The sequence below is a fragment of the Podarcis liolepis genome (genome assembly GCF_965112155.1).
Source record: "Podarcis liolepis genome assembly, chromosome: 10".
Lineage (NCBI taxonomy): Eukaryota > Metazoa > Chordata > Lepidosauria > Squamata > Lacertidae > Podarcis > Podarcis liolepis.
This window is the reverse complement of record NC_139562.1, coordinates 15,321,902-15,348,526: the sequence shown is the minus strand read 5'-3', so window position 1 is coordinate 15,348,526 and position 26,625 is coordinate 15,321,902. Positions and strand designations below refer to the sequence as shown.

At 43.4% G+C, this 26,625-nt stretch overlaps 1 protein-coding gene across 1 annotated transcript in view; it reads right to left on the bottom strand.

Annotated features, from left to right (window-relative positions):
• LOC310686852 (1-phosphatidylinositol 4,5-bisphosphate phosphodiesterase zeta-1-like) overlaps nt 1-26,493 on the bottom strand; it is a 48,310-nt gene extending 21,817 nt beyond the window's left edge. Inside the window, exons 1-8 of the mRNA XM_083461210.1 lie at nt 26,256-26,493; nt 23,879-24,002; nt 22,077-22,308; nt 10,663-10,864; nt 8,517-8,661; nt 6,132-6,284; nt 4,469-4,687; nt 3,696-3,852 (exon numbers count right to left, since the gene is read on the bottom strand). Of these exons, the coding sequence (XP_083317336.1) occupies nt 3,696-3,852; nt 4,469-4,687; nt 6,132-6,284; nt 8,517-8,661; nt 10,663-10,864; nt 22,077-22,308; nt 23,879-24,002; nt 26,256-26,266 (1,243 nt within the window). The 5' untranslated portion in view covers nt 26,267-26,493. The remainder of the gene's footprint in view (nt 1-3,695; nt 3,853-4,468; nt 4,688-6,131; nt 6,285-8,516; nt 8,662-10,662; nt 10,865-22,076; nt 22,309-23,878; nt 24,003-26,255) is intronic.
• Between the last annotated feature and the right edge of the window lie 132 nt (nt 26,494-26,625).

Below are 26,625 nucleotides of genomic sequence, written 5' to 3'. Positions count from 1 at the left end.
CTCGACTGTCCTCGGGTCCAGTATTGGACCACTTCGACCGGATATCCCCAGCCAATGTGGACAGACTCCTCCGAGCTGGAAAGCCCACCACCTGTCCTCCCGACCCGTGCCCGTCTTGGCTGATTAGAGTGTGTCAAGGTGAGGTGTGGGCCCTCCTGGGGGATATCATCAATTTGTCCCTTGGCACGGGGACATTCCCAGGGGAACTGAAGGAGGCAGTGGTGCGCCCGCTCTTAAAGAAAACATCATTAGATCCTTTATATCTATCCAATTACTGCCCAGTTTCGAATCTTCCGTTCCTGGGTAAGGTGATTGAGAGAGCGGTTGCTGAACAGCTTGGTGGGTTTCTGGATGAAACATCGGCTCGGGATCCATTCCAGTCCAGCTTCCGCGCTGGTCATGGGACCGAGACGGCTCTAGTTGCCCTAACAGATGATCTTCGTAGAGAGCTGGATCGAGGCGGGTCGGGGCTGCTGATTCTTCTAGATCTGTCAGCAGCTTTTGACATGGTCGATCACGAACTCCTGGACCACCGCCTTGCCGACGTGGGGATCCAGGGCACAGTCCTTCAATGGCTGCGCTCGTTTCCCTCTGGTTGGGGACAGAGGGTGGCGCTTGGGGGGGGGGAATTGTCATCGTGCCACTCCTTGGTGTGTGGAGTACCTCAGGGTGCGATACTCTCCCCAACGCTTTTCAACATCTTTATGCGCCCCCTCGCCCAGCTTGTCCGGAGTTTTGGGCTGGGTTGCCATCAGTATGCCGATGACACCCAACTCTATCTGTTGATGGATGGCCATCCTGACTCAGCCCCAGACACACTGACCAGATGTTTGGAAGCTGTGGCTGGATGGTTACGTTGAAGCCGGTTGAAGCTAAATCCTTCGAAGACAGAGGTCCTGTGGCTGGGGCGGGACGATATGGGATTGGGGGGGGGAGCTCCCATCTCTTGCGGGGGCGCAATTAGTGCCAGCACCGTCCGTTAAGAGTTTGGGTGTAATCTTCGACACCTCCCTTTCCATGGAGGCGCAGATTGCAGCTATAACAAAGGTGGCATTTTTCCATCTCCGCCAAGCTAAGCAGTTGGCTCCTTACCTCTCTCGCCCTGACCTAGCCACTGTGATCCACGCGACGGTCACCTCCAGACTGGATTATTGTAACTCACTCTACGTGGGGCTGCCCTTGAGACTGACCCAGAAACTCCAGCGGGTGCAGAATGCTATGTGAGACTCCTTACGGGGTCTTCGCTGCGAGATCACATTCACCCGGTGCTATACCAGCTGCACTGGCTCCCGGTGGAGTACAGGATCAGGTTTAAGGTGCTGGTTTTAACCTTTAAAGCCCTATACGGCCTAGGACCCTCGTACCTACGGGGCCGCCTCTTCTGGTATGCCCCACAGAGAAACTTACGGTCTTCAAATAAAAACATCTTGAAGGTCCCAGGCCACAGAGAAGTTAGGCTGGCCTTAACTAGAGCCAGGGCTTTTTCGGCTGTGGCTTCGATCTGGTGGAACACTCTGTCACAAGAGACTAGGGCCCTGCGGGACTTGACATCTTTCCGCAGGGCCTGCAAGACAGAGCTGTTCCACCAGGCCTTTGGCCAGGGCACAGCCTGACTCCCTCCCTCGGCAATCTTCACGGAGAGCTGGCCCAATGGTTGCCAGTGGTTTGATTTGAATTAATTTTATAATGAATTATTTTAGAGTGTTGTTTGTGCTGTACTTTTTGTACTGTTTTATTGTTGTTAGCCGCCCTGAGCCCGGCTTCGGCTGGGGAGGGCGGGATATAAATAAAATTTATTATTATTATTATTATTATTGTTGTTGTTGTTGTTGTTGTTGTTGTTGTTGTTGTTGTTGTTGTTGTTATAGATTAAAAAACTTTACAGTTATAAAACAGGGGTGGGGACATTCTAAATGTAAAAGAACAGTATACATTCAATAAAAAAGGGGTTTGAGCAGAAAACAAAAATGCTTCGATTGCCAGAGGCCAAGGTAAAAAGGTGCATCTTAACTCAAAAGCTGTATAATGGAGACAGATACTCAACACACTTTGGCAGAGGGGAAGTTCCACAATTTAGATGGAAATTTAGGTGCAAATCTTCATGCAGATTTTTAAAATCCCTACTTGAACGCTTGCACTTAAATGCATATTTCCCGAAAGCTTTCTCTCACAAAAATAAGCATTCCTAAAAAACCTTTTTTGAGCTGACAAGCTCACCCCAAGCTTCAGAGAAGTGTAAAATCAAGAGGGTAAGCTGTAAGGTTCTTATCTGCATTTTAGTTCAGGAAGTGCAGAACAAGTCAGGTCATATCAGAATTCACAAAGATCAAAATCCTCAAGCGTCGTCCCTGGCGGTAAAACAGATCGTCCTCCAAGTACAGGAGCAAACAACATCAGCCCAATGTCTGAAGGACAGGAAGGTTAGCATCCTCTGAGGATGTTCCAGGATGTTAGCATCATGGGGAATGAATGACCTGTCGCCTTCTGCCTAATCTCAGAAGGTGGGGAGAGGCATCCTTAGAATGATCTCTGAAGCAGATCTTATAATATGGCCGAGCTTCTGTGGGAGAAGGCAATTCCTCCGATAGCTCCTGGCCCTAAGTTTCTGGAGACGGCAGTACCCAGATAATGGTTCACGTTATTTTGCTCTTTATGGAGAGATCCACACAAAGAGTTAATCACTCCATTATTTCTGTCTCAGCTGGGGTACCCAGCTAATTATTACAATGACTTTTCTCCTTGCAGATCAATATAAGCTGCTGACAGCAGGAAGAAGAAAAAACCTGCAAAATTCATAGCAACCTCCATTAAAATAAGGGCTGCCAAAGTGCCCAGAGTTTTAAATTGTATCATTTTAAAATTCTAATTGATTTTAGTAATTTTACCCACTGTGTTTATACTTGTATATATTTCTATTGTGCTTAGATCTGGAAGCAAATGACTGGTGTCTCAGTTGAGTTCGGTAATTTCCCCTGCTTAGTTGTTCACATATGTGTGCATTTTATGTTTTGTGCAGATTGCAAAGGCCAGTGGCTGAAACAAATAAATACCTATTTATTTATTTATTTAGAGTTTTATTCCATAGACAGCACTTCGACTTCTTTGCAAAAGCAAACAGTAAACCAGTAAAGACCTCTTGATTGGATTGGCTCTCGATGCAGTAGAGTACGGCAAAGATCAGTAATATCACAAAGATGCAATTTTATGCTCACCTATCTGGAGGTAAATCCCACTGAATGATGTTCAAATGACATCTACAAGAGGGTCCTTAGGACTGATCCTCTTGCATGATGCAAGTTTAAGCCTACTTACTTGGAAATAAGTTCCAGTAAAATCAGTATGACTTATTCCCAAGCACAGAGGCTTACAATCTGGTTGCAAAAGGCATTCTGGAAACTGCACACTGACTATGAAACACATTGGGGTATTATTATTATTATTATTATTATTATTATTATTATTATTATTATTGCTTTTCCCCACTGGGACTCAATGGGCATCCATCTAGTCTCATTGAAGTTAATGGACATGACTAACTCAAGAGTCATTAATTTCAATAAGTCTACTCTAAGTGGGACTTAGTTAAATACCATTCTGTGTAACAGCAGAAATGTGCCATGCATAAAGTTTAGTTCTTCCAATAGTTTAAAGAAGCAAATAGCAGCAAGTGTCGATTTTAGACTCTTGTAAATTACCTCTCTTGCTTATAAGTTTTTGTCCTTTCACCTCCCCGATGGAATTATTTTGATAAAACTTCTGCTTCTCCTTTGAATCTTCAAAGCTGACGAAAGACCGGGAAGCTGTGTATATCACAAGTTCTGACAGCAACATGGCGACTTTAACCTTATGAGTCTGTGAATAAAAAGTTAAAAAGCATTACAGCCTTGCAAAGTGAGAAATATGAGGTGATTCTCTCCTGGGGCTTTTGTATAACTGAATACCTAAGATGCCCTGTTCATTGAACACCAACCATCAGTTAATAGTCACTGAGACAGGCAACATGGCTGCTGCTTTTGCAAAAATCTGGTGTGCTGGAGGTTAAGGATCGAAGAATCTATCAATTTCAGTTCTCTTCCTTTCTCATGTTCCCAGTCTTAAATTTTGTTCTCCACATTTTTACAAGCTATTTGCGATAAAAAAACACCTCTGATTAATACATTTTGTGTATATCTTTGACTAATATGCACATTTTTACAAGCAATTTGCACTAATGCGATGCATTTTAATGTTGTTTTCACTGCTGCACACATCTTTCCCTCAATATATGCACATTTCCCTCAATATATGCATTTTAGTACAGAATGTTTGATTAGAAAACTGCACAGCAGAAATCAGAGAAGTGTGCATTTCAAAGGATAGCTGGGTTTCTGTTCATGTTTTGGTTCAAGAAGTGTGAATTAGCTACTTTCTCACTGAAATGCAAACAAAATCTAATTCCTCCCCTACCTCTAACTGAAGGTATATTTACCTTCTTGTCCTTCTTATCCTTTTTGGGTGCTGACGCCAATCGAGCAGCAGGCTTCTTGATCAACTGTGCTTTAGGGTCTTCATCAACAAGGTCATCCTCTGACTCCATGACCTCCTCGAGCTCTGCTATTTGGCCCAGGCACCTCTGGCCCCTGCGTTGCAGGGTTTCTTCCAGAGTTCCGACTTTCTTATTTTTTATCAAGATTTTGAATTTCAGTTGCTGCGGGAAGAAATTTGAGGGCACTCAGCACAGTAAACCACACAACTGTACAGGAACAAAAACCATTTTTGTTCAGGTGTCCACTCTGGGGAAACGTTATGCAAACCAGACCAGCAGACACCATGAAAAGGAAACCATGGCTATCCACTCCACTCCTCTTTCAAACCCCAGAAGCCGTTCATTTGTTCACATCCAAGTCATCGACCAACATTATGTCATGGAGATTTGACTTGCATGTAGGGATTAGCTTTTGGGCTAATGAAAAGGAAACCGTGGTTATCCATTCCACCCCTTCCTGAAAATTAAAGAAAGAAGCTGTGCTATGACCACTGCTTGTGGTGAGCCCCACCATTGAGACTTGTTGGACAAATTCTCCTTCTCCTAGAGAAGCCTGGTGGCATTTCTCCTCCCACAATCTGAGTGCAATTTTGAGAAGCATATAGCTCTAGGAACAATTCAGCAAGCAAGGGAGCCATAGTTATGAGTGAATTTACACAAGTGTGTTCCTTTCTTCAGGACTGCTGCACCATGCATGTGTGAAGAAACTCAGGCAGCACAACTCAAGTGTTGCACACCAACACTGCATGTAGCCTCATGTTGTCATCTCAAGGACAATGTGTTGTTCCTGAGATATCGGCATGGCTTGTCTATAGCTTGGAATGTCTCACATCTGACTATTTGTTTTACCTGGAAAACAATTATATTTCAATTTGTTTGAAGAAGGGGGGGTGGGCAATGTGTAGCCTATACAGGAAGCAGTCTATCAATCCATACAACACAGGCTCCTCTGCCCTCTCATACTTGCAATATTTACGGTATATCCTTCCAAGAAGCTAAAGATGGCATAAGTGGTTCTTCCCCTTCCCCATTTTTATCCTCACAACTACCCTGTGAATTAGGCTAGGCTGGGAAATTGTGACCATCACAACGCCATCCCTCATCTTCATGGCTAGGCGAGGATCTGACCCTGGGTCTCCTCAGTCTAATCCATGGTAGCTAACCTGAAACACTCCAGATGTTGATAAACCCCAATCACTAGACATGCTGGCTGGGACTGATGGGAGCTGCAGTCTTCCAACATCTGGAGGGCCATGGCTTCCCAATCCCTTGTCTAACCACTGTACCACACTACTTCATTTCACTCACAGTTTTAAAGGCTCTGGGATGAGCTATGGTGAGAGGAGAGGTGGAAGTGGAAGAATGGGCTGGAACAAGAGTGATATTGATCACAAGCCCTATGAGCACCATAGGATTTCCCCCTGCCCAGTCTCATTTTTTATGATGAAGATATTCCAAACTCCAAATAATCCTTATGCTGCAAATGTGCACAACAGTTGCAGAGCTTGCACACAAACACACACAAACTGACACACACCAAAACACCCCAACACACCATCTTTTACAATAATAACAATAATAATGTTGGGTTGGGAGGGGATGTTACCTCTGGAGAGGGTAGTTCAGATGGCATGCTATCATCCAGTGTTGAAATACAGAGGGTATCCCTGAGAATGTCTAGCAAATGGCCAGCCATCTTCTCCTGTTGTGGAGCGCTGCAGTGATTCTCCAAAGATAGTGTAAGGGGATAATCTGATGCCTGAAAATTTAACATAAAGACTGTTGGTATCCCTCCCCTTTTTGAAACTGAGGAAGTCCATTAACAGAAGAATCCAAACCTCAACCCACGTAGAGCTCGAGGGTAGTTGAACGTGTCATGGGCATCCCACCACCCAGAACTGCCTGGCTATTTTGGCCTCTACCGGTGGGGAGAATGCACAACTGGCATAGGAAAAGTGTGGGTGGAAGGAAGCTACTGCTGGCAATGGTCAATGTAAACCCTAAACAGGGTGTTTCGGGGTAAGTTAGGAGCAGATCTGAGCTAGCCAAGGATCCTCTAGATCAGCCTTTCTCAACTTGTGGGTCCCCAGATGTTGTTGAACTACAACTCCCATCACCCCTAGCTAGCAAGGCCAGAGCTCAGGGATGATGGGAGTTGTAGTCCAACAACATCTGGGGACCCACAGGTTGAGAATCACAGCTCTAGATACTAAGCCATCGGCAACTTGTTGCTACTTCAGCCTTTCTTCAACACTGCCGTTGCCACTGGTGGTGCAAGCAGCAGGAATACAGCTGCACTGTCCCACTGCTGCTCACCAGGGGTAAGGATTGCTCCCTGAATCACTTTTGTGAGGGGAAAATACATGCTCAGTTGCAGATAATGATCAGGAGCAAAGTTAAACTATAGAATTTGCTCCCACAGGAGGTAGTGATGGCCACCAACCTAGAATGCTTCAGAAGAAGGTTAGACCAATTCATGGAGGAGAGGTCTATCAATGGCTAGTAGTCATGATAGCAATGCTTCTGGAAACCAGTTACTGGAAACCACTGGAAGGGAGAGTGCTTATGTGCTTGAATCCTGCTCATGGGTTTCCCACAGGCATCTGGTTGGCCACTGTGAGAACAAGATGCTGGACTCGGTGGTTCATCAGGTTCTTCTTATCTTCTTATGTTCTTAGGAGGATTCCAAGGGCTACTTTAGGCATGACCAAGAGCTCATCCATGACCATCTGGGATTTGTGACTCTGTTTTAAAACCACAGAGCCTAGGACTTGCCAATCAGAAGGTTGGCGGTTCGAATCCCCGCGACAGGGTGAGCTCCCATTGCTTGGTCCCTGTTCCTGCCAACCTAGCAGTTCAAAAGCACGTTAAAGTGCAAGTAGATAAATAGGTACCACTCCGGCGGGAAAGTAAACGGCGTTTCCGTGTGCTGCTCTGGTTCACCAGAAGCGGCTAAGTCATGCTGGCCACATGACCCAGAAGCTGTACACCGGCTCCCTCGGCCAATAAAGCGACATGAGCGCCGCAACCCCAGAGTCAGCCACGACTGGACCTAATGGTCAGGGGTCCCTTTACCTTTACCTTTACCTTTCTTTTCAAATGCCTGCAGCTGCCACATATTAGGAAATGGTTTTTACAAAAAATGGGGATTGTTGATAGCAGAAAGAACATAACAGTGGAACGCTGGGCTGCTTTGCCCCTGAATTTCAAGGATGGTTTCTTGGAGAGATGCTCCCCATTTTTGGAATGTGAATTTGATCTCTGGTGACTTTGACACTATGAAAGTGGGAATTGGCAGTGTCTGAACTGGGTGCTTGATGTAATATTGCTTTAATAAATGTTGGTGAACAACTTAGTTCTCTTTCACAACTGAGAAATCTTCAGATAAGCAAATAAATAAACAGCAGTCACACAAATGTGGCCAAAATTGTTACGAGGAGCAGCCATTCTCGAAACATAGCAAGGTTTTCCTCACTGCACAGCAACTGTGCTGTTCTGCCCACAGTAATTTTCACAAAGGAATTACAGTGGTACCTTGGTTTAAGAACAGCTTAGTTTATGAACAACTTGGATTAAGAACGCTGCAAACCCAGAAGTAGGTGTTTTGGTTTGTGAAATTTGCCTTGGAAGCAGAACACGTTCCGCTTCCTGTTGAGTGTGTTCCATTTGTAAACTGAGTCCCCCGGTGCTATGGGAAAGCACGCCTTGGTTTAAGAATGCTTTGGTTTAAGAACGGACCGGATAGATTAAGTTCGTAAACGAGGTACCATGTATTTTTGTATCTGTTATCCAGCCCTGCCATGTGTCCCAGGCTCACATCTAAGATCTGTTTTATGCTTTCTGTAGGTCAGCTGACAGCATCGTATAAGGCTCTCATAGGTCAGCAGATCATCCACCCTCAGAGTCATCTGATACTGCTGTGGGAGAAGTAGGTACCCTACGGTACCCTGTGAACATTTTTCAGAGCTTTTGACCAACTACATGCACCTACCTCAAAGGCATGCTTGTGGACCACATCGATGACATTCTTGAAGGTAATTTTGCTTGTCAAGGTATGTCCATGATAAACCACAGGCTCATTATTTGGACCATCCCAACAATCAATTTCTACACAGCGGCATCCCTTCTTCAGGGAACTTTAAATTGAAAAAGAAAGAAAGAAAGAAAGAAAGAAAGAAAGAAAGAAAGAAAGAAAGAAAGAAAGAAAGAAAGAAAGAAAGAAAGAAAGGAAAGAAGAAGAAAATAAAAAGAACTGTGTCCCATTCATCAGCACTCATATTGCTTTCTGCTTTCCAAATAATGCTACTTTAACTATGGAGTTGCACTCTGCTAGAAGCTCAGATAGGGTAGCACACATTTTGATGATCTGCAGTTTTTAAGAAAACATATCTTCTCCGAAGCAGTTTGCACTGCCATAGAGATATGAAAATATTTGAAAGCCACAATCTTATTTACAGTTCTAAATTGGACCCACCCTTGGCCATCACTCTGTGTATTCAGATAGAGGTATAACTCTGTCCTTTTATCTCTGTGCTGGAAGTCCCTATTTACCTAACATTGACAATTTCAACCAATTCAATCTAACACCAAAAATAACATTGAAGGTCATGTTGTGACTGTACCTACATCTGAGTTATAGGCTAAGATGTAATAACTCTTTATTTAGTCATCATATTGCTCTATCCATATCCTGCTTTTCATCCAAGGAGCTTGAAGGCAGCTTAGGGGAATCCCATTTGATCTTCACAACAGTCCTGTGAGGTTGGATTGTGACTTATCCAAAGACACAAAATAAGCAAGGATTTGGATGCAAAAACTTATTGGGCAGCATGATATTCCAAAGTCCCCAAAGTCTTGAGAGGACCATAATTTGTCATTGCAAGACCCAGATGATATTTTGGGACATTTAGGATCCTGGGAGGCAATTTCAGAAGAATTATTCCTGCTTATGAAATCCACAAGCTTCAGATGACTCTGAATTCCAAACTCTGGCTGTGTAAAAACCTTTCAGGAGCAGGAACTGGGTGCACCATCTACCTCTTGACTGGAGGTTTCCTTGCAACTGTGAAGGGCTAACTGAATAATGGACTTGGATTGCCATTCTTAAATCTGTGGACTCAATTCTGAGTAACCAATCCTGCTAAAGCAATGTGAGCTAAGGGAACCTTCTCCTGCAAGCTGAGGTTTCCCAGCCACCCTTTCTTCCAAAGAAGCAGCAAGGCAACCTTGCTGCAACATAGGGGGAGGGGGAGAGAGACAAGGACCGGGCGCAATTATTGCCTGGGACAAATCACATGGTTTTGCCAATGGTGCCAAAGTGATCTGCCATGATGCCACGGGTACTCATGATAAAAAGCCATGGGATTTGTGATTGCCACTCACAATACAAAATGCTAGCACCAAAAGGATTGGCAAATGGAGGAACAGAAAGGCCACCAGCCAGCATTGAAACAACATTGCGCACAATGTTTCCACACGTTTGGCCATAGGGCACACTGCATGCACTGGATGGGATGTCAAAGGGGGTTCAGAAGAGTCCCAAAGTTCAGAAAGCACTAAATCAGAACAAAAGAATAATTCTGCCATTGTCCTATACAGCTGCAAATAAAACATTTTAAGTGTGTTTTAAAAGCAATATACAATGTGACATTAGATGGTGATGGCCAGCCTTATGGAAAATGCAATGTATTTTTAAATTCCTTTTTTATTTAAAATAAAGCATTTTCGAAGCAGTTTTTATATGTATCTATATTCCACCCCTATTTCAGTTCTAGCTCTGCCACAAGCTTGCTTCCAATGAAGTCATTATTGCACTAACAGGATGATGTCCATACATGCAATGGAACTTTCCTCCTTTGCACCCCCTCAATCCCACCAACTCTCCAGGGCAGATTTGTTGGGGGGAGTAACAGATGTTCCATTGCCTGAGCAGAAATCATTCAATGAGCGCAATAATACAACCCATAGGTATTTTTCCAAGTTATTTTTTCTTCAACGGCTGCAAACATTTGTGTTTATTTTAAATATGGAGAAAGAACACCATTAGGAAACACAACACACTTCTGCACAGTTTTGTTACTCCACACCCTATTGGCCTCACCTCTCCCCTTCCCTACCCCACAAATAAATGTACATACTTGGCGTAGCCCCACAGGTGACTTGGCCCTACAAGCTGGTCTTGTATCAGGTAGGTATTGTGTGACGATGATATAAAGTAGTCACACAATGGGAAGTTCATATCTTGGTAAACCGTCCTGTGCTTTTGTTTAAAGATGCTGCACTCTTCTGAAAGCATGTACCGTATAAAGCCTTCGAAGGTCATCTCCCTTTGGCTTCTTGCTAAAGTGGGAACATTAAAGGGGGGTGTTAAAATTAAAATTGCTCAGATACCTCCGCCGGGTTGTTTTTTTTAATGCTGGAATTAAACAGAGGTCGGAAATACTCACACTACGAATGTGTGCCCCTGAATTTCACCTGGTGCTTGGCTATGATCTGAAGCTGAACATGCATAATAAGAAGCTGAATGCTTATTCATGCCTTTATTTAATGACACAACAATCACCAGAAGCTAACGTAATGTGCACAAGCCAGGAACCAGACCTTAGCCATGTTAGTTCTTGTGCTTAGTCATAATACGCTCTGCTATCATGGCATTCATTCTAGGGGAACCCGGTGGTTCGTCCAGAAGCACATCAGAAGATGAGGAGATCAGTCATAGCAGATCAGCGGCTCTGCCCCACTTGAAAAATGTTTTGATCACCTTGACTAATCTTGCACTGCTAAGCCACAAGGAAGCACTTGGTACATTTGAGCGTAGTGGTTCCCAGTTGCTTATCAATACCAGTAGCAAAAAGAATATTTGATTTGACTCAGGTTTAAGATTTGTATCGGTACATGCAGGTCAATGGAGAGCCTAATTTCAACACACTGCATTTAGATGGTCAGCAGGTAGCTTTTCCTACATTAAAGAAACTAATACTAAGCATGGGGAGGTCTCTGATCAGGAACACAGCATGCAGGAAAGAAAAGTTTAGCCCTTCTCACCCGATGAAAATCTTTGGCCTGCCGATTAGTCCAGTTGTCCCAATGGGAGCTTTTTCTAACCTCTGGGGCAAGATGAGGGTCCATTTCTGTGAGGATCACAGCTGGAAAGGCAAGGGTTAAGCCTACCCTCTCTCTCTCCACTCTGCAGTCTTAATTAAAATCTCTCCCTCCCCTCCTAGCACAGAGTGTTAAAATAATACTAAATGCAGATGAATTTGCACACCGTGCACTTAACGTTATGAGAAGTTAAGCCCCACCCACCCACCCAGTGTAATGGCACATGGGATTCAAGCTCCACTCCTTGAGTTGCCATTTTGCATGTGGCTCAGGTAGGTTCAAGTCAAAACCAGAGCACATTCCCCAACAGAAGCCTGTTCATTCCTGTTCCAGGGTGCTTCCATACAGATTGACCATGTGCTTAGAGATAGACCCATATGTCAAGTTCAGTTTCTTTCAGTTTCTCATTCTATCAGTCTTCAGCTCGATTCTCCACATTCCACATCAGTTTGCAATTTTAGCTTATTTTTCAAAAAAAGAGGAAAATTCACCAGCCTTTTACTTTTCCCAACATACACATTTGCAATTTTGCCTAACGTACGCATTTTTGCAAAGCCATTTCCCCTAATGTGACACATACTGTATTTGTATGCTATATTTTGCTAATACATGCATTTTCATGCGCGTGTTATCCAAGTGTATGTATTATTATTATTATTTTACACATTACATGACTGGAGAAGTGCATCGCAAAAATCAGAAAGTGTGGATTTTGAAGGATGTTCTGGTTTGTGTGTTGTTTTGGAAAGTTTGTTATTAGGTATATTTAAATGCAAACTGAATCAAATTTATACCACATCTCTAGATGTGACTCTACTGGTCTGACCTTAGCACCGTGAATGAATTGATAAACTTGCTGGAATATGCCCCAGAATCCTCCACAAACAAGGATTAGCCAATTCTGTTTCTAATACATGAGGTGGTTCCTTGGCAAACCACTGAACATATAGAGGATTGTTGTAAAACAGAACATATGGAAGTCACTGCTGTATTAATGCAATCTTTGAAGTCTCCACCAGGTTAATACTGCTACCATATATTTGTCATATCGCTGTTTAGAAACCAATGACACAATTTTCGTCCTATTTCCAGTACAAAAATAAAAGCCTTTTCAATTGGATTTCTTATAACTAAATTATATTAATGCTCTGTTTTCTGGTCTTTCTCCTTCTCATCTTAAAACTTTCGCAGAAACCCAACTTCTTTGCTAATGCGCAAAAGCAATATTATTTATTCATTTGTTATGCATACACTCTTAATAAGCTATTATTATCTATCCACTCTTAATAAACTATTATTTTCTATCTATCCATTACAAATCTTCAGAATACTCACAGCTGAAACTTCTCCTCCCCGTGACTCTTTTCCTAAATTTCCATTTCAGCTCAGTTTCTTTATATGTGCTACCAGTTTTCGTACTTACCGTGAAGTCTCTCAATACTTTTGGATCTTACCTTTTCTTGGTGATTTCTTGTCGCATTCCAGTCTGGGCATTTTGTTTATCTTCCTCTCTTCTCTTTGGTATGCTTAAGAACTCTTCTTTGGTCTAACATCTCCAGCTTTTTACTCCATACTTCAGGGCTGGGGAACCTGTGGCCTTCCAGATATAGCCAGACTACAATTCCCATCATCCCTGATCATTGACCATCCTGGCAGGGGTTGATGGGATTTGGCATCCAACAGGTTCCCCACCCCTGCTTTACTCCCCTGAGCCAATTTGGCACCTCCATCACTTTCTTTTATAAAGAAACTAGCAGTCTCGTGCCCGGCGTTGCTCGGGAATTCTAAGAAACCAGAAAAATCATTGCAGTTTTGAAATCAGTGGTTAAAATCTGTGCAGTTTTGAAAGGTTCAGGGCACAATCTTGATTCAAAATTGTGTCCAGCTATAGTCAAAACCCTGCAGCTTCATCTCAAGAACCACCATGCAAACTTTGGTTAAAATCAGTGCAGTTTTGAAAGGTTCAGTCTGCCTTCAGGGTCCAAAATGGCACCCAGCTGTATCCAGGCACAGATGAAAACCTCCTCCTTGACCTCGGGAACAGTAATTTGGTACTGATATCTTAAGAGGTGTGCAAATGCCTAGCAAACATACAAACAGCTTTCTGAAATATATCGTAGATGCTTCAGCTTGTATCCTTTTGCCACATAACTCGCATGTGAAGGTGGTTATGACAGTGTTGCATCACACTCTACTAAAAATCAGGAATACAGTGGTACCTCAGGTTACATACACTTCAAGTTACAGACTCCGCTAACCCAGAAATAGTACCTCAGGTTAAGAACTTTGCTTCAGGATGAGAACAGAAATCGTTATCCGGTAGCGTGACAGCAGCAGGAGGCCCCATTAGCTAAAGTGGTGCTTCAGGTTAGGAACAGTTTCAGGTTAAGAACAGACCTCCAGAACGAATTAAGTTCTTAACCCGAGGTACCACTGTACTTGGTTCCAAGAAAACAACCTAAGACACCATTGAAATCAGTGGGCCATTCTTCCATGTACAGTGGTGCCTCACAAGACGAAAAGAATCCGTTCTGTGATTCTCTTCATCTAGCGGGTTTTTGCGAAGCAAGCCCATTGACGGATTAGCGGATTAGCGCTATTAGCGCTATTAGCGGCTTTTAGCGGCTTATCTGCTGATCGGATCAGCTGATAAGTGGCTTAGCGGCTTAGAAAAGGGGGGGGAAAGGGGAAAAAACCCGCAGGAACTCGCAAGGCATTGTCTTGTGAAGCAAGCCCATAGGAGATTCGTTTTGCGAAGCACCTCCAAAACGGAAAACTCTTTCGTCTAGCGAGTTTTCCGTCTTGCAAGGCATTCGTCTTGCGGGGCACCACTGTAACTATGATTAGGATCAGGCAGTTCATTGATGTGTGTGTGTGTCCTTTCCTCTTTGTTAACTCCCTATATTGCAAAGCTTAACGATAAAACTACATTTTTGTAACCCAAACTGTGCTTTTCACTGTATTAAATGTGCTATTATTTTTATGATCCCTGCTCCCTCCTTTCCACCACTGTGCCCCACACAAATTCTTTTTATGATTCATGTCTATTGAAGCTGCTTTAGGCAGGGACCTGTTTATCCGACCCTTTTGTAAAGAGCTTAGTATATTTTTGGTGCTATAAAAGTAAGCAATAATAATAGCACATGTCATATGGAGCTATGAGTGTTCAAGGCTATTATCCAGGGTTCCGCCCACTACACCAATTGCAATGATTTATTTAAACGATAAATATCACTCAAACACAGAGGAAAGAGAGTTGCTTCTAACACTATTAGACAAATAGAAAGCAGTTAACTAGAGTCTAGGAGTCACAATCAGCTCAGGATCCAAACAGTTAGTATCCAGGTATACTAGAATTTGGGGGGCATTCTGTGGGATTTTTTTTTTCTTTGCAGGACAAACCTACTTACTCTTACTATATATCAAGCAACAAAGAGACATGAGGGGGGTGTTCTATTCAAGAAGCCTGATTTCTTTGTCCATGGATGCCGAAGAATTGATGCTTTTGAATTATGGTGCTGGAGGAGACTCTTGAGAGTCCCATGGACTGCAAGAAGATCAAACCTATCCATTCTGAAGGAAATCAGCCCTGAGTACTCACTGGAAGGACAGATCCTGAAGCTGAGGCTCCAATACTTTGGCCACCTCATGAGAAGAGAAGACTCCCTGGAAAAGACCCTGATGTTGGGAAAGATGGAGGGCACAAGGAGAAGGGGACGACGGAGGACGAGATGGTTGGACAGTGTTCTCGAAGCTACCAGCATGAGTTTGACCAAACTGTGGGAGGCAGTGGAGGACAGAAGTGCCTGGCGTGCTCTGGTCCATGGGGTCACGAAGAGTCAGACACGACTAAACGACTAAACAACAACAACATTCAAGAAACAGCCATTGTCATCATATAAAGGTGTTTCTGAGGGGGCATTGGGCTGTAGACCTCCTCAGTATCATTGTTCACCATCTGACCAAGCACAGGAGAAAACCTAATGCTCAAATAATTATATGTAACAAATACAACATCTGTACAAATCCAATAACGGGAGAAGGGGGAGCAGACACAATGCTGAATACATTCTAGAAACTTAGGGGTCTAGTTATTGAATATATGTCAGTCAGCAGTGGGTGGGCCTTGGTGTGGTCGAAGTGCTCCCTCAGAAACTGTTGTGGGCTGGCCAAATCAGGTCAATGGAGGACCCAAGGGGGGGCTCCATGGGATGTAGGAGTCTCTCCCAGGTTTGGGGCAGCCTGATAGTGAGGCTCTGGTGTGGGGTTCCGTCAACCTACAATCTCATCTCATCCATCTCTGCAACAAGAGCTGCAAGCCCCATCTCCCTCTGTGTCCCCCACCTGCCTCTCCACAGCTGTTGGAGCCTCTGACACTTTCATAGTGCTGGGCGCACCACCCACCCCAGCACCACCAGACACTGGGAGCAGCTCTGCCTTTCCGGGTGGGAATGTTTTGCCAGTCCCTGCCACCTTTCAGACAGCAGAGACACGTCCCCCTGTCACCCAGATCTAGGAGGTGCCAAATGAGAAGGGAACAGAGGGTTCCACCTACTAGGACTAGTGAGAGACTGTGGGAACACTTACTGAACTAAGTTATGCCCCATTCCTACATATAGGATAACAAGGATCAGTGTCGGGTCAACATTTATAGCTTTGGGAGTTAGAGCACTTGCCTTTTTCTTGATATATTTAGGACTGACTTTGTGTATTTCCTGAGGTGCCTTAAACTAGCAATGCGCACATGTACTGCAGTAATCTAAACATCAAAGATTCTTCAAATCTTTGTTCTTCAGCAACTAGGGGCCAGGACAGAAACACCTTTCAGCTGAGGACAACAGTCCTTTCTTGGGCAGCGCTCCAAGGTGGAGTCAGAGATTCACTGGAACAATGTTTTCCTTCCTTCAAGCAACAGAAGGACTACAGCCTACTTGATGTTGTCCTAGTGCCTGCTCAAGAAACTTCTCTTCTGTATCAGAAGATGGGGAATCTTTTTCAGCCTGAATGCCATGTTACTTCAACAATGGAATTTGCTGCCAAGGAGTGTGGTGGAGTCTCCTTCTTCGGAGGTCTTTAAGCAGAGGCTTGACAACCATATGTCAGGAGTGCTCTGATGGTGTTTCCTGCTTGGCAGGGGGTTGGACTTGATGGCCCTTGTGGTCTCTTCCAACTCTATGATTCTATGATTCATAAAATACTTGAGGAAGGTGGAGAGCAGGACCAGTCAGAGGTGTGGCCTGGGGTGGAGACAGAGTCTGAAGAGAGTCGCAAGGGCCAGATAGCACTGTGAGGGGGCCACATGATCATTGGGCTTGAATGATCATTTCCAGGGGAACAATAATAGATTTCAATTGTATCTAGAAACTAAGCCTATAACTAAGGCTGAGCTCATGCAATTAAAACAATTGCATATATTTTTTCCTTCTGCATCCTTGCCTCTTCCTCCCCTTCTTCCTCTATGCTGAATTTCAGATTGGAATCTCATCAGGATGAGGACCTGTCCTCTTAAAGCAGTGTGCCACCCAGATGTTTTGGACTGGGATGCCTACCAGTCGCAGCCGGCATGGGGCCTAAAGCTGATGGGATCTGAAATCCAAAACACCTAGAGAGCACTAGCCAGGTTAGGTAAGGCTGTCTCATTGTCAGCACACTGATCAAACTAGATGGGGGGGGGGAATGAATAAAAATAAATTTTAGAGCACTTTGATATTTTATCACCTTTCACACTGACAAAGCTTGAAAGCACAACTGCAGCGTACTAAAGGGTACCGAACAATAACAATTTAGATCCCTCAAGTCATCCTGTTAAAGGGTGGGGAAAAGACAGTTCAAGTTAAACTCATTAGAGTTTTTGAACATCGGAGGTCAGCAACCTATGTATTCCACAGGGCTCTTTCTCACGGTAGAGACCATTCTAGCCTTTGGTGTGCTGCTGTTATCAAAACTGCTTTTGAGACAGAAGGAAAAATATGTGTCTTCTCAGCACAAGGCAGAAAGCAGCTACTTCCTAATCCCCAAGGTAATCATGATTCTAATCTCTGAACCTGGAGCAGCATTCATGCAAAAAACAAAACAAAACAAAAACTACCCCAGAAAACCAAAAAAGATGGTTTTCAAGTTCTGCGCAGTGTACTAATATCATATGAAAAGGGAATTTGGCACCTGGGATACTACGTAGTTCTGAAATGATATTTTCTACTTAAAATGTTTCAAGCAAACATCAAAACAAGGTTTTAAGGCCTGGGGCTGCAATCCCACGCAAATTAGCTGCCCTACAGTCCAATCCTAGGTATGTGTAGCCTGAATTAAGTCACAGTGTGTTCAGTGGGTCTTCCTCCTAAGTCAATGTGCATAGGAATACTGCAAGCCAATTAGATATCATTATACAGTAGGGGAAAGAAACCTCTGGCCCTCCAGATGTTGTTGGAATTCAGCTTCCATCAACCCCCCAACCAGCACAGCCAAGAATGGCAGGAGCTACAGCCCAGCAAGATTTGGAGGGACACAAGTTCCCCACACCTGCTGCAGAGAATGAATCTCTTAGGCAGCAAACTTATGTACACTTATCCAGGAGAAAGTTCCATTAAATAAGACCAACACTAATGCGTCCAGTTCTGAGTACCACAGTTTAAGAAGGATATTGACTAGTTGGAACGTGTGCAGAGGCTTCAAATATCCCTCCATGGTCATGTTGCTAGTAGTACTGAATAGTTTCAAGTGGGGACATCCACTGGATGACTGTGGAGTTGTGCGTATGTTACACCACAAAGGATTTATGGAATGTTACTGGTGTTGATATAAAAAAGAGAAACCTAGAAAAACGCATTTCCTGTCTTTAAAATGAGTTGAAAAACAGAAGAAATCTCCTCTAATATAACTGTTACCAGTTTAGCAACTCAGGTATTCGGTGCAATATCTGTTTGTGCTGTTTTGCAAAAACAAACTTGCCCACTATTCCTCAAAGTGCTGTAAATGCACAAATGCCACCCCAATTAATGAGGTCTTCAACAATGAAGAGGTAAGAAATTCGGAGCGTTAAAAATGTGTTTATTTGTGGGCAGTGTTGCTTTTTAAAAATCACACAATAAAGTTATGCTGTAACTAGAACACTATAAACTAATATTTTAAAAGCTGAGAATTGTAACAGAGAAATTGTTTAATGCACTCATTATACAAGGCAAGACATCAAATGTATTTCACACAAGATTAGTAGACTATTTAGCTAAATCCCATCAACCAACATTTAGCTGTTTTGTGCTTTTGTTCCCAGTGTTTTATCAAGTTGCATTTGTTACAATCTAAACAGTTTCTAAAAGGTAAAATTATCAGTCAGCAGGCTAATGTAGAAAGAACAGTCCAAATAAGGATACCTTCATCATTTATCATTAATTGAAACAACACATGCATGGTCTCGCTTAGTATCTGAACGGAACATTTACTCACATGATGCATACAAATTAGTCCTGGTTTATTCAAATTATAAACAATGTTTCTATTTTAAGAATATCCAAAGAATATAAGAATAATGCAAAAAGAACTACAAACAATAATAAAGCAAAAGCAATACAAACAATTATTCACATAGTCTAAGAAAATAGGAGAATGCTTAGACTGTTGTACAAGTTGATCTCATGTTATACAAACGGCAGTAATCTTTTGCTTATGTTTCAATAAAGAAATATAAATGTACATTTCCCCCTTGTTTTTTAGGTTGCGCTTTTCTTTCTTCCAGAAAGCAACAATGAAGAATGTGATAAATTGCCACTATAATCTGATGAATTAACACAGTCTGTGTTCATACAGACATGCATAAGGAAACACAGTAGGTGCAGTTTTGAAGCTTTTACACTTAATTGCCACACTCAGAGAAACAACACCACAGCAGAAGACTCCATGCCTGTTAGCCGGGGGGGGGGGGGGGAGCTGGATTTCCCTAAAATTAGTCAGCCCTCCTTATTTTTATTTTTATTTTTATTTTATTTTATTTTATTTTATTTTATTTTATTATACAGGAATTTTAGAAAACCAACAGGAACGCTTCTGATTTTCTTCTTAAAGGTACAGATGCTATTATTTTGGGGGGGGGCTGCTGCAGTGAACTCCCACTTACCACAAAAAATCATGTTACGAGATCCTGGAGGGAGACTTTTTAAAAGGAGGAAAAGGAGCTTGACAGGTCAGTTTGTTCTGAGGTATCTAAATTCACCAACCGCAAACTCAGAAGGTAGGCGGAATTTTCCGATCTGACAAAGGAGATAGTGCTGGGGTTAAAGGTGCCACCACATTGCCTCTAAACAGGAGTTGCTGTTCTCTCCCCGCTCTCTGGCTAGGATATCCAATCAAGAGCAAAGGCTAAAGCAGGGAGGTGGGATTCAGGTGTCTCTGCTTGCTAGGCCAAGAAGGAGTCAATTACCGGTAATGGAAGCGGCAGGATTAAAGGGGTTGCATGCTAAGCAAATGGTCTCCTGGTTGGTTGGTTGGTTGGTTGGTTGGTTGGTTGGTTGGTTGGTTGGTTTACAAGTTGGCTGGTGTATGTGCTCTGCTGAGAGGCGTAGTGAAATTAAGTTATGCTTTCCCTTGACTGGGGGAAATGCAAATCCCCTGGTCTAAACCACTGAGCCTCTTGGGCTTGCTGATCAGAAGGTCAACAGTTCGAATCTGCGTGATGGGGTGAGCTCCTGTTGCTCTGTCCCAGCTCCTGCTAACCTAGCAGTTAGAAAGCACACCAGTGCAAGTAGATAAATAGGTACCACTGCGGCAGGAAGGAAAACAGTGTTTCTGTGCCCTCTGGTTTCTGTCATGGTGTTCCATTGCGCCAGAAGCATGCTGGCCACAAGACCTGGAAAACTGTCTGTGGACAAATGCTGGCTCCCTCGGCCTGAAAGCGAGATGAACGCTGCAACCCCATAGTCGCCTTTGACTGGACTTAACCGTCCAGGGGTCCTTTACCTTTTACCTTTACCTATTCTCATCGTGACCTCAAAGCAAGCATTTGTAAGTTGCTTTGCTGGAAATAAATCTGAAACAGTAACTCCTATTACAGGCAACATGGTGGCACTTTTGCCATAGCACTCGTGAATTAGAAAGTATTTTCAAGGAGAGGGGCTAGCTAGTTATTACATTTACATCCCAGATTTTCTCCAAGCAGCTCAAGGTGGTAAGCATTGTTCTCACCTGCCTCATTTCATCCCCACAACAACCCTGTGAGGTGGGTTATGCTGAGAGGCAAGAACTGGCCGAAGGCCACACACAGGGAGCTTCATGGCCACGTAAGGATTTGAACCACAGTCTCTTGGGTCTTAGCCCAACACTCTAACAGCTACAGTTCACTGGTTAATTATAGCTATAGCTCACAAGAGTTTGTCCCAGCCTGGAAATGAGGACAATTAGAATCCACTATCTAAAATATTAAAACATCACTTGGACAACTGTAAAAAGCTAGAAAACTTAAAATTGGAACCTGAGTCGGCAAAATTCCTTATTAAAGAATGACCATCATTAGCACAGTTTGCAGAGGGGCTCAAAAATTATGGGCCTGCACTTCCCAGAGCTGGCCTTTTGGGTGAAGCAGCACCAATAATTTCAAGCAGAACTGCAATGCATCTCATTAACATCAGTTTTAGGTCCGCAGCAATTGTGAACATAAAGCCGATCGTGTTCTTTTGGGTTATAACATGGACATGACTAAAGAATTGGTTTTGGATGAACCTGTTCCACCTTTGCAGCTTCGAAGACAAGAAAGCTTTTGTTATAAACTATAAGAACACTCCCATTGTAGCTTATTCCTAATAGTAATGGGTTGTTCTTGAATTTTATTTTATTTTTTACCTTTTTTGCGAACTGGTGGCAAGAAAAGCAACAATTGTTGTTTGCTTAGGAATTTTTAAAAATGTATGTAAGTTGCAGCACAGCTGCAAAAATCAGGGTTAAATAAAAAGAGTTTTTCGTTTGATTGTAAAAAGGCCTGCAGACCAGATAAACTGGCCACCGTCTACTTTTCTGATGTCCCCACCAAAACTTTTAGGCTGGCTAAGGGCCTGAGAAGCTCTGTTCTTGTGGAATCCTGAGTGATGCAATAAGCATGGGCAGCACTTATCATTGGATGTGGAGAGCAAGCCTTATCCACCACTGCTCCCCCTTTCTCCATCAAAAGATAGTGGCTGCAGAAATAGATGTCAGCAGTGGTCTTCATTAGATGTGCTCCTAATGGTGCATGACTCACAATCTCAGGCCAGCTATCATTGGAGCTGGCTGAACGTCCAAGGCAGACAATAAATTTAGAAAACTGACGAGCTTTCTGCATAAAAACAACATTTTCTCTTGGGAAAATAAAGGCTACATTGCAACCGTCTACATACTCATTATTACTCATATGTTCAATATCATTATCAACACACTAAAAGCTATGATTCCAAACTAATTAAACTGTAACATTAAAACTTTAGTGTACCTTCATCAATGGGTTCAAACTTATTAATGAGTGACACAGCTCTTGCTTCATTAACATCAAGTTCAAACTGTTCCTTTCTAAGAAAGTCACACAGATTTGATACTGTTAGAACTTTTTTGTTTGGCGAGTAGCTGCTGAAGAGTTCATGAAGTTCCGGTCGGTGCAGAAGCGTTCGATAAATTGCCCTAAAATCTTCCATGGTAATAAGTCCAGACTTCTGTTTGTCATTTTTCTATGTTAAAAAAAAGAAGAGTTGGCAATAAATATAAATAAAGCACTATGTGGCAGTATTCACATAAAAATGATGAGCACTTTGACATAGTTTGAAGCTTTTCTAAGAAACACTCACTAATAAGAATAAGAATAAGAATAAGAATAAGAATAAGAATAAGAAATTTTTTTATTTATATCCCGCCCTCCCCAGCCGAAGGCTCAGGGCGGCTAACAATAATAGTACAACATTCTAAAATCATTTCATTATAAAATTAATTCACTAGAGTCAGTCTGTGAGCCTTCATGATTGTGAGGGCAAGCCAGTAGGGGAATGAAGTGAAAAGGGAACGGGCATTGTTAGGTAATAATAATAATAATAATAATTATTATTATTATTATTATTATTTATTTATACCCTGCCCTCCCTGGCCAGAGCCGGGCTCAGGGCAGCTAACACCAGTAAAATTACAATAAAAACATAATTGGAGGGGGGGGGAGAGAAGAAAGAAAAAAACCCAATTTAAATTATGGGTTAAAATACAATTTAAAATGCAGCCTCATTTTAATAGTAGCCCATAGATCAAAACCATAAGGGGAGGGAAACATAAGGGTCAGACTGAGTCCAAACCAAAGGCCAGGTGGAACAGTTCTGTCTTGCAGCTCTGTCCTGCGGAAAGATGTCAAGTCCTGCAGGGCCCTAGTCTCTTGTGACAGAGCGTTCCACCAAGTTCGGGCCAGTACTGAAAAGGCCCTGGGCCCTAGTTGAGACCAATCTAACCACCTTGCGACTTGGGACCTCTAAAGTGTTGTCATTTGTGGACCTTAAGGTCCCTTGCGGGGCATACCAGGAGAGGCGGTCCCGTAGGTATCCGTAGGTTACATGCTGCACCTTAAATTAAAATCTGGGACCTAATTTAGTTACGTTCACATAGCTGAAAAGCAGATCTAGAAGCATAAGTCTTCAGTTTGACCTCTTCATCTCCCATCCTATATGCCAATTACTGGCTTAATCAGAATAATTAAAGGGGAGAGAGAGGAGCCCAGCCAATTCATCCACTTCAAACATGTTATAGGGCTCATCATCCGATCAAGCCTCTCTCCTCTCAGCTCTCCACCCTCCTGTCACAGCCATTGGAATATAAGACTCCACTGGAACATAAGAACAGCCATAATCAGAAGGGAAGCAGTATTGAGTGTGTTTTTTAAGCTTCCAAACATCTCTGTTTCTAAGACCATTAAGGGCACTAGAAGGCAAGTGTACAGAAGAATCAAACCTCTCATGTAACTATACGAGGTTCAACAGGTGAGACAGATGTTACCAACCCATCCCAAATGATCAATAATTGGTTTCTGAAAAGGAAACACTACCCAAGAAAGAAAGAAAAACCAAGGGCGCTTGCTCATGGGTGAAAAGATAGGTCCTTAATTACACAGTAATAACGCAACTTGCCTAGAAACAATACATTTTCTGCTCTTAAAGAACTTTAGTCTGGAAGTCCTGTTGGCATGTAGTAAGTTTACTTAGACAGCTATGGTCCACTGACCACCGATACTACTATATATTCTTAATACAAACATGATTTTCTCACCTTAAACACCTTTTTCACATGAACGTAGTCGTAACTGACGTCAAACTTATTTAGCAGTTTCAAGGTCTTATCTAGATTGATCTTGCCATCTCTAAATTCATCAAAGATGAGGTCCATGAACCATGTAGAGAAAAGCAAATTAAGGAATTTTCCAGCTAATTTTGGCATTCTCTCTTTTTTTCCAGTTCAAAAAAAAGTGACTGATGTTGGCAAGGAGCCACTATACACTTTTTTCACCTTCTTTTTTTTGCAAATGGCCCAGTCCATTTCCCACTTGTGAAGCAGGAGCTGGGGGCAGATTTAATTAGATCCAAGTATTTTATTTAAACATTGTTGTGGATCAGGTTCCAAAGATGTCTGTGGAATAGCAGCATTCCAGGCAAAGGATCCCTGCAAGAGGAAATTGTTCCTTTCATGGGAGAGGTGACAAATTCTCCCCTTCTATAAACATAGTGTTCCACGCGTGTTGAAACAGGGAACCATTCCATAGACTAGAAACAACACATTTCTGTACAAGTAGATGAGACTTCAGTGTATGAAAGGAAAGAACTGTACAATAGAAAGCTGGTAATAAGGGAAAGCTGGCGAAGGAGGGGAGGTCATTTTGGAGAGTCACTTCGCTTTGCGGCTGGCATTGTCCCCCGAAAGGGAACTGGGCTCAAGTGCTTACTGTGTGCTTGCATCTGGGCATCTTAGTAATGTAACTGTGGAGAAGGAACTCTCAGCTTTGGTTCTCCCTTTGTTTAAAGAAAACGTGGGAGGAGGATGTTTGTGAGTCACTTACCTGCAGGTGATTGGAAATTTATAAAGAGATTGTGTTATTTGCCTGCCCTTCACCCTAAAGTCGTAGGTGGCTGCTGCTTCTTCTTCTTCTTCTTCTTCTTCTTCTTCTTCTTCTTCTTCTTCTTCTTCTTCTTCTTACTCCACCTTATTCCCAGTCTAGGACTCAAGGTGGCTTAATTCAAATGCCAAGTTAAAAAATGGTATAAAACAATTTACCATATTTTTCGCTCTATAAGATGCACCAGACCACAAGACGCACCTAGTTTTTGGAGGAGGAAAACAAGAAAAAAAATATTCTGAATCTCAGAAGCCAGAACAGCAAGACAGATCGCTGGGCAGTGAAAGCAGCAATCCCTCTTGCTGTTCTGGCTTCTGGGATAGCTGCCCAGCCTGCATTCGCTCCATAAGACGCACACACATTTCCCCTTACTTTTTAGGAGGGAAAAAGTGAGTCTTATAGAGCAAAAAATACGGTACATTTTACAATCACAGAAAAAACGTGGATCCTAAAAAAATTACCAGGTTAAAGGGAACTGCTACTAGGATTCCACTGCATGCTTGTGGAATCTCTCCCACTGGAGACGTCTTCCTTTGGGTACCCGTCATAGTCCTCAACATTAATATACTATATTATCATTGTGCTGACCAGGCAACTTATTAAATGCCATGTGTGGGAGGAGGTAGCTTGTGACAGGTTAAGTTCTGGGGAAGGGGCACATTATCTGTTTGAAGGAAGCAGGGAGTGGGCTTTACTGAGGAAGCAGCGAGCAGCATCCCTCAGGCAGGCATCCCTAAACTTGGCCCTCCTGATGTTTTGGGACTACAATTCCCATCCTCCCTGACCACTGGTCCTGTTAGCTAGGGATGATGGGAGTTGTAGTCCCAAAACATCTGGAGGGCCGAATTTGGGGGTGCTTGCCTCAAGGTCTCATGGCAGGGGTGTATGGACAGCTAATCCTACTTGTGTTCTCCCATAAATTGTTCATTTATGCTTGTTCTTTTTTAAAGGGAAAAAAATGCACAGAGTGATTGACATGTTTCCCAGGTGCTCCAAGAGAGGTTAGCTGGGAAGCAAAGCTCATGATGATCTACAGTAATCCTGAAACTTACCCCCAGGGATCGCGCCAAAAGCCAAAATCGTGTCTCGTCAAAGACATGCTGGGTGCAATGGTGGGTGGCATCACCAAAGTCTTTAAAAAAATTTAAAAATTCTACTCTGCGCCTAAAGCTGAACGCACCCAAGTTGAATGTGCATAAAGTTGCTGGCTTACTGAATTTATTCTCTGTTTATGTCTGGGGAGCAGGGTACCAACTTGAGTAAAATATTGGGGGGGGGAGGTAAACCCTAGCCTGCATAGTTGACCACATGACGCAGCAGATGCACACTATTTGAATAATGCTCCGTCAAAGATTTGGGGGGGGGAGTGTCAAAGGAACCTCAGACCCTAGGAGTTGGTTCCTATGCTGGGGGGCGCCTGCTGAGGACCCCAAGGAGAACCTCTTCCCTCATCTCTCCATGGGGGCTTCTCGCCCCCTGATTCCACGACGGAGTGGGCGAAGTGGCTCCCTTCCCGCGCCCCTGAAGGAAGGATATTTATTCTCCATGGTGCTGCTGCTGGTGGTCCTGCCTCCTCCGCCTACTCTTCGCGCCTGTTCCTTACTGCGATGGTCTCAGCAGCTCCCAGCGCGGCATAGCCCGCCTACCCGCCCGCCCGAAGGTCTTCCAGGCTCCTGCCCGGAGGCGCGACCGCCCTCGCCGGTGTCCGCGAGGCGATGGAGGCGCGGGGGCGGGCGCGGTGCCTCCCCACGGGCGCGCAGCTGGGGAGCTCCCTGACGTCACACAATGGGCCGCGTCACACTCGGCTCCCGACGTCACCGACGTCATAACAGCGCAGGCCGTTGCCAACGAAACGCCGCGGCTTGCATTTTCTTTCTCTCCCCCGTTTGGCCCTTTCCGCCCCCCC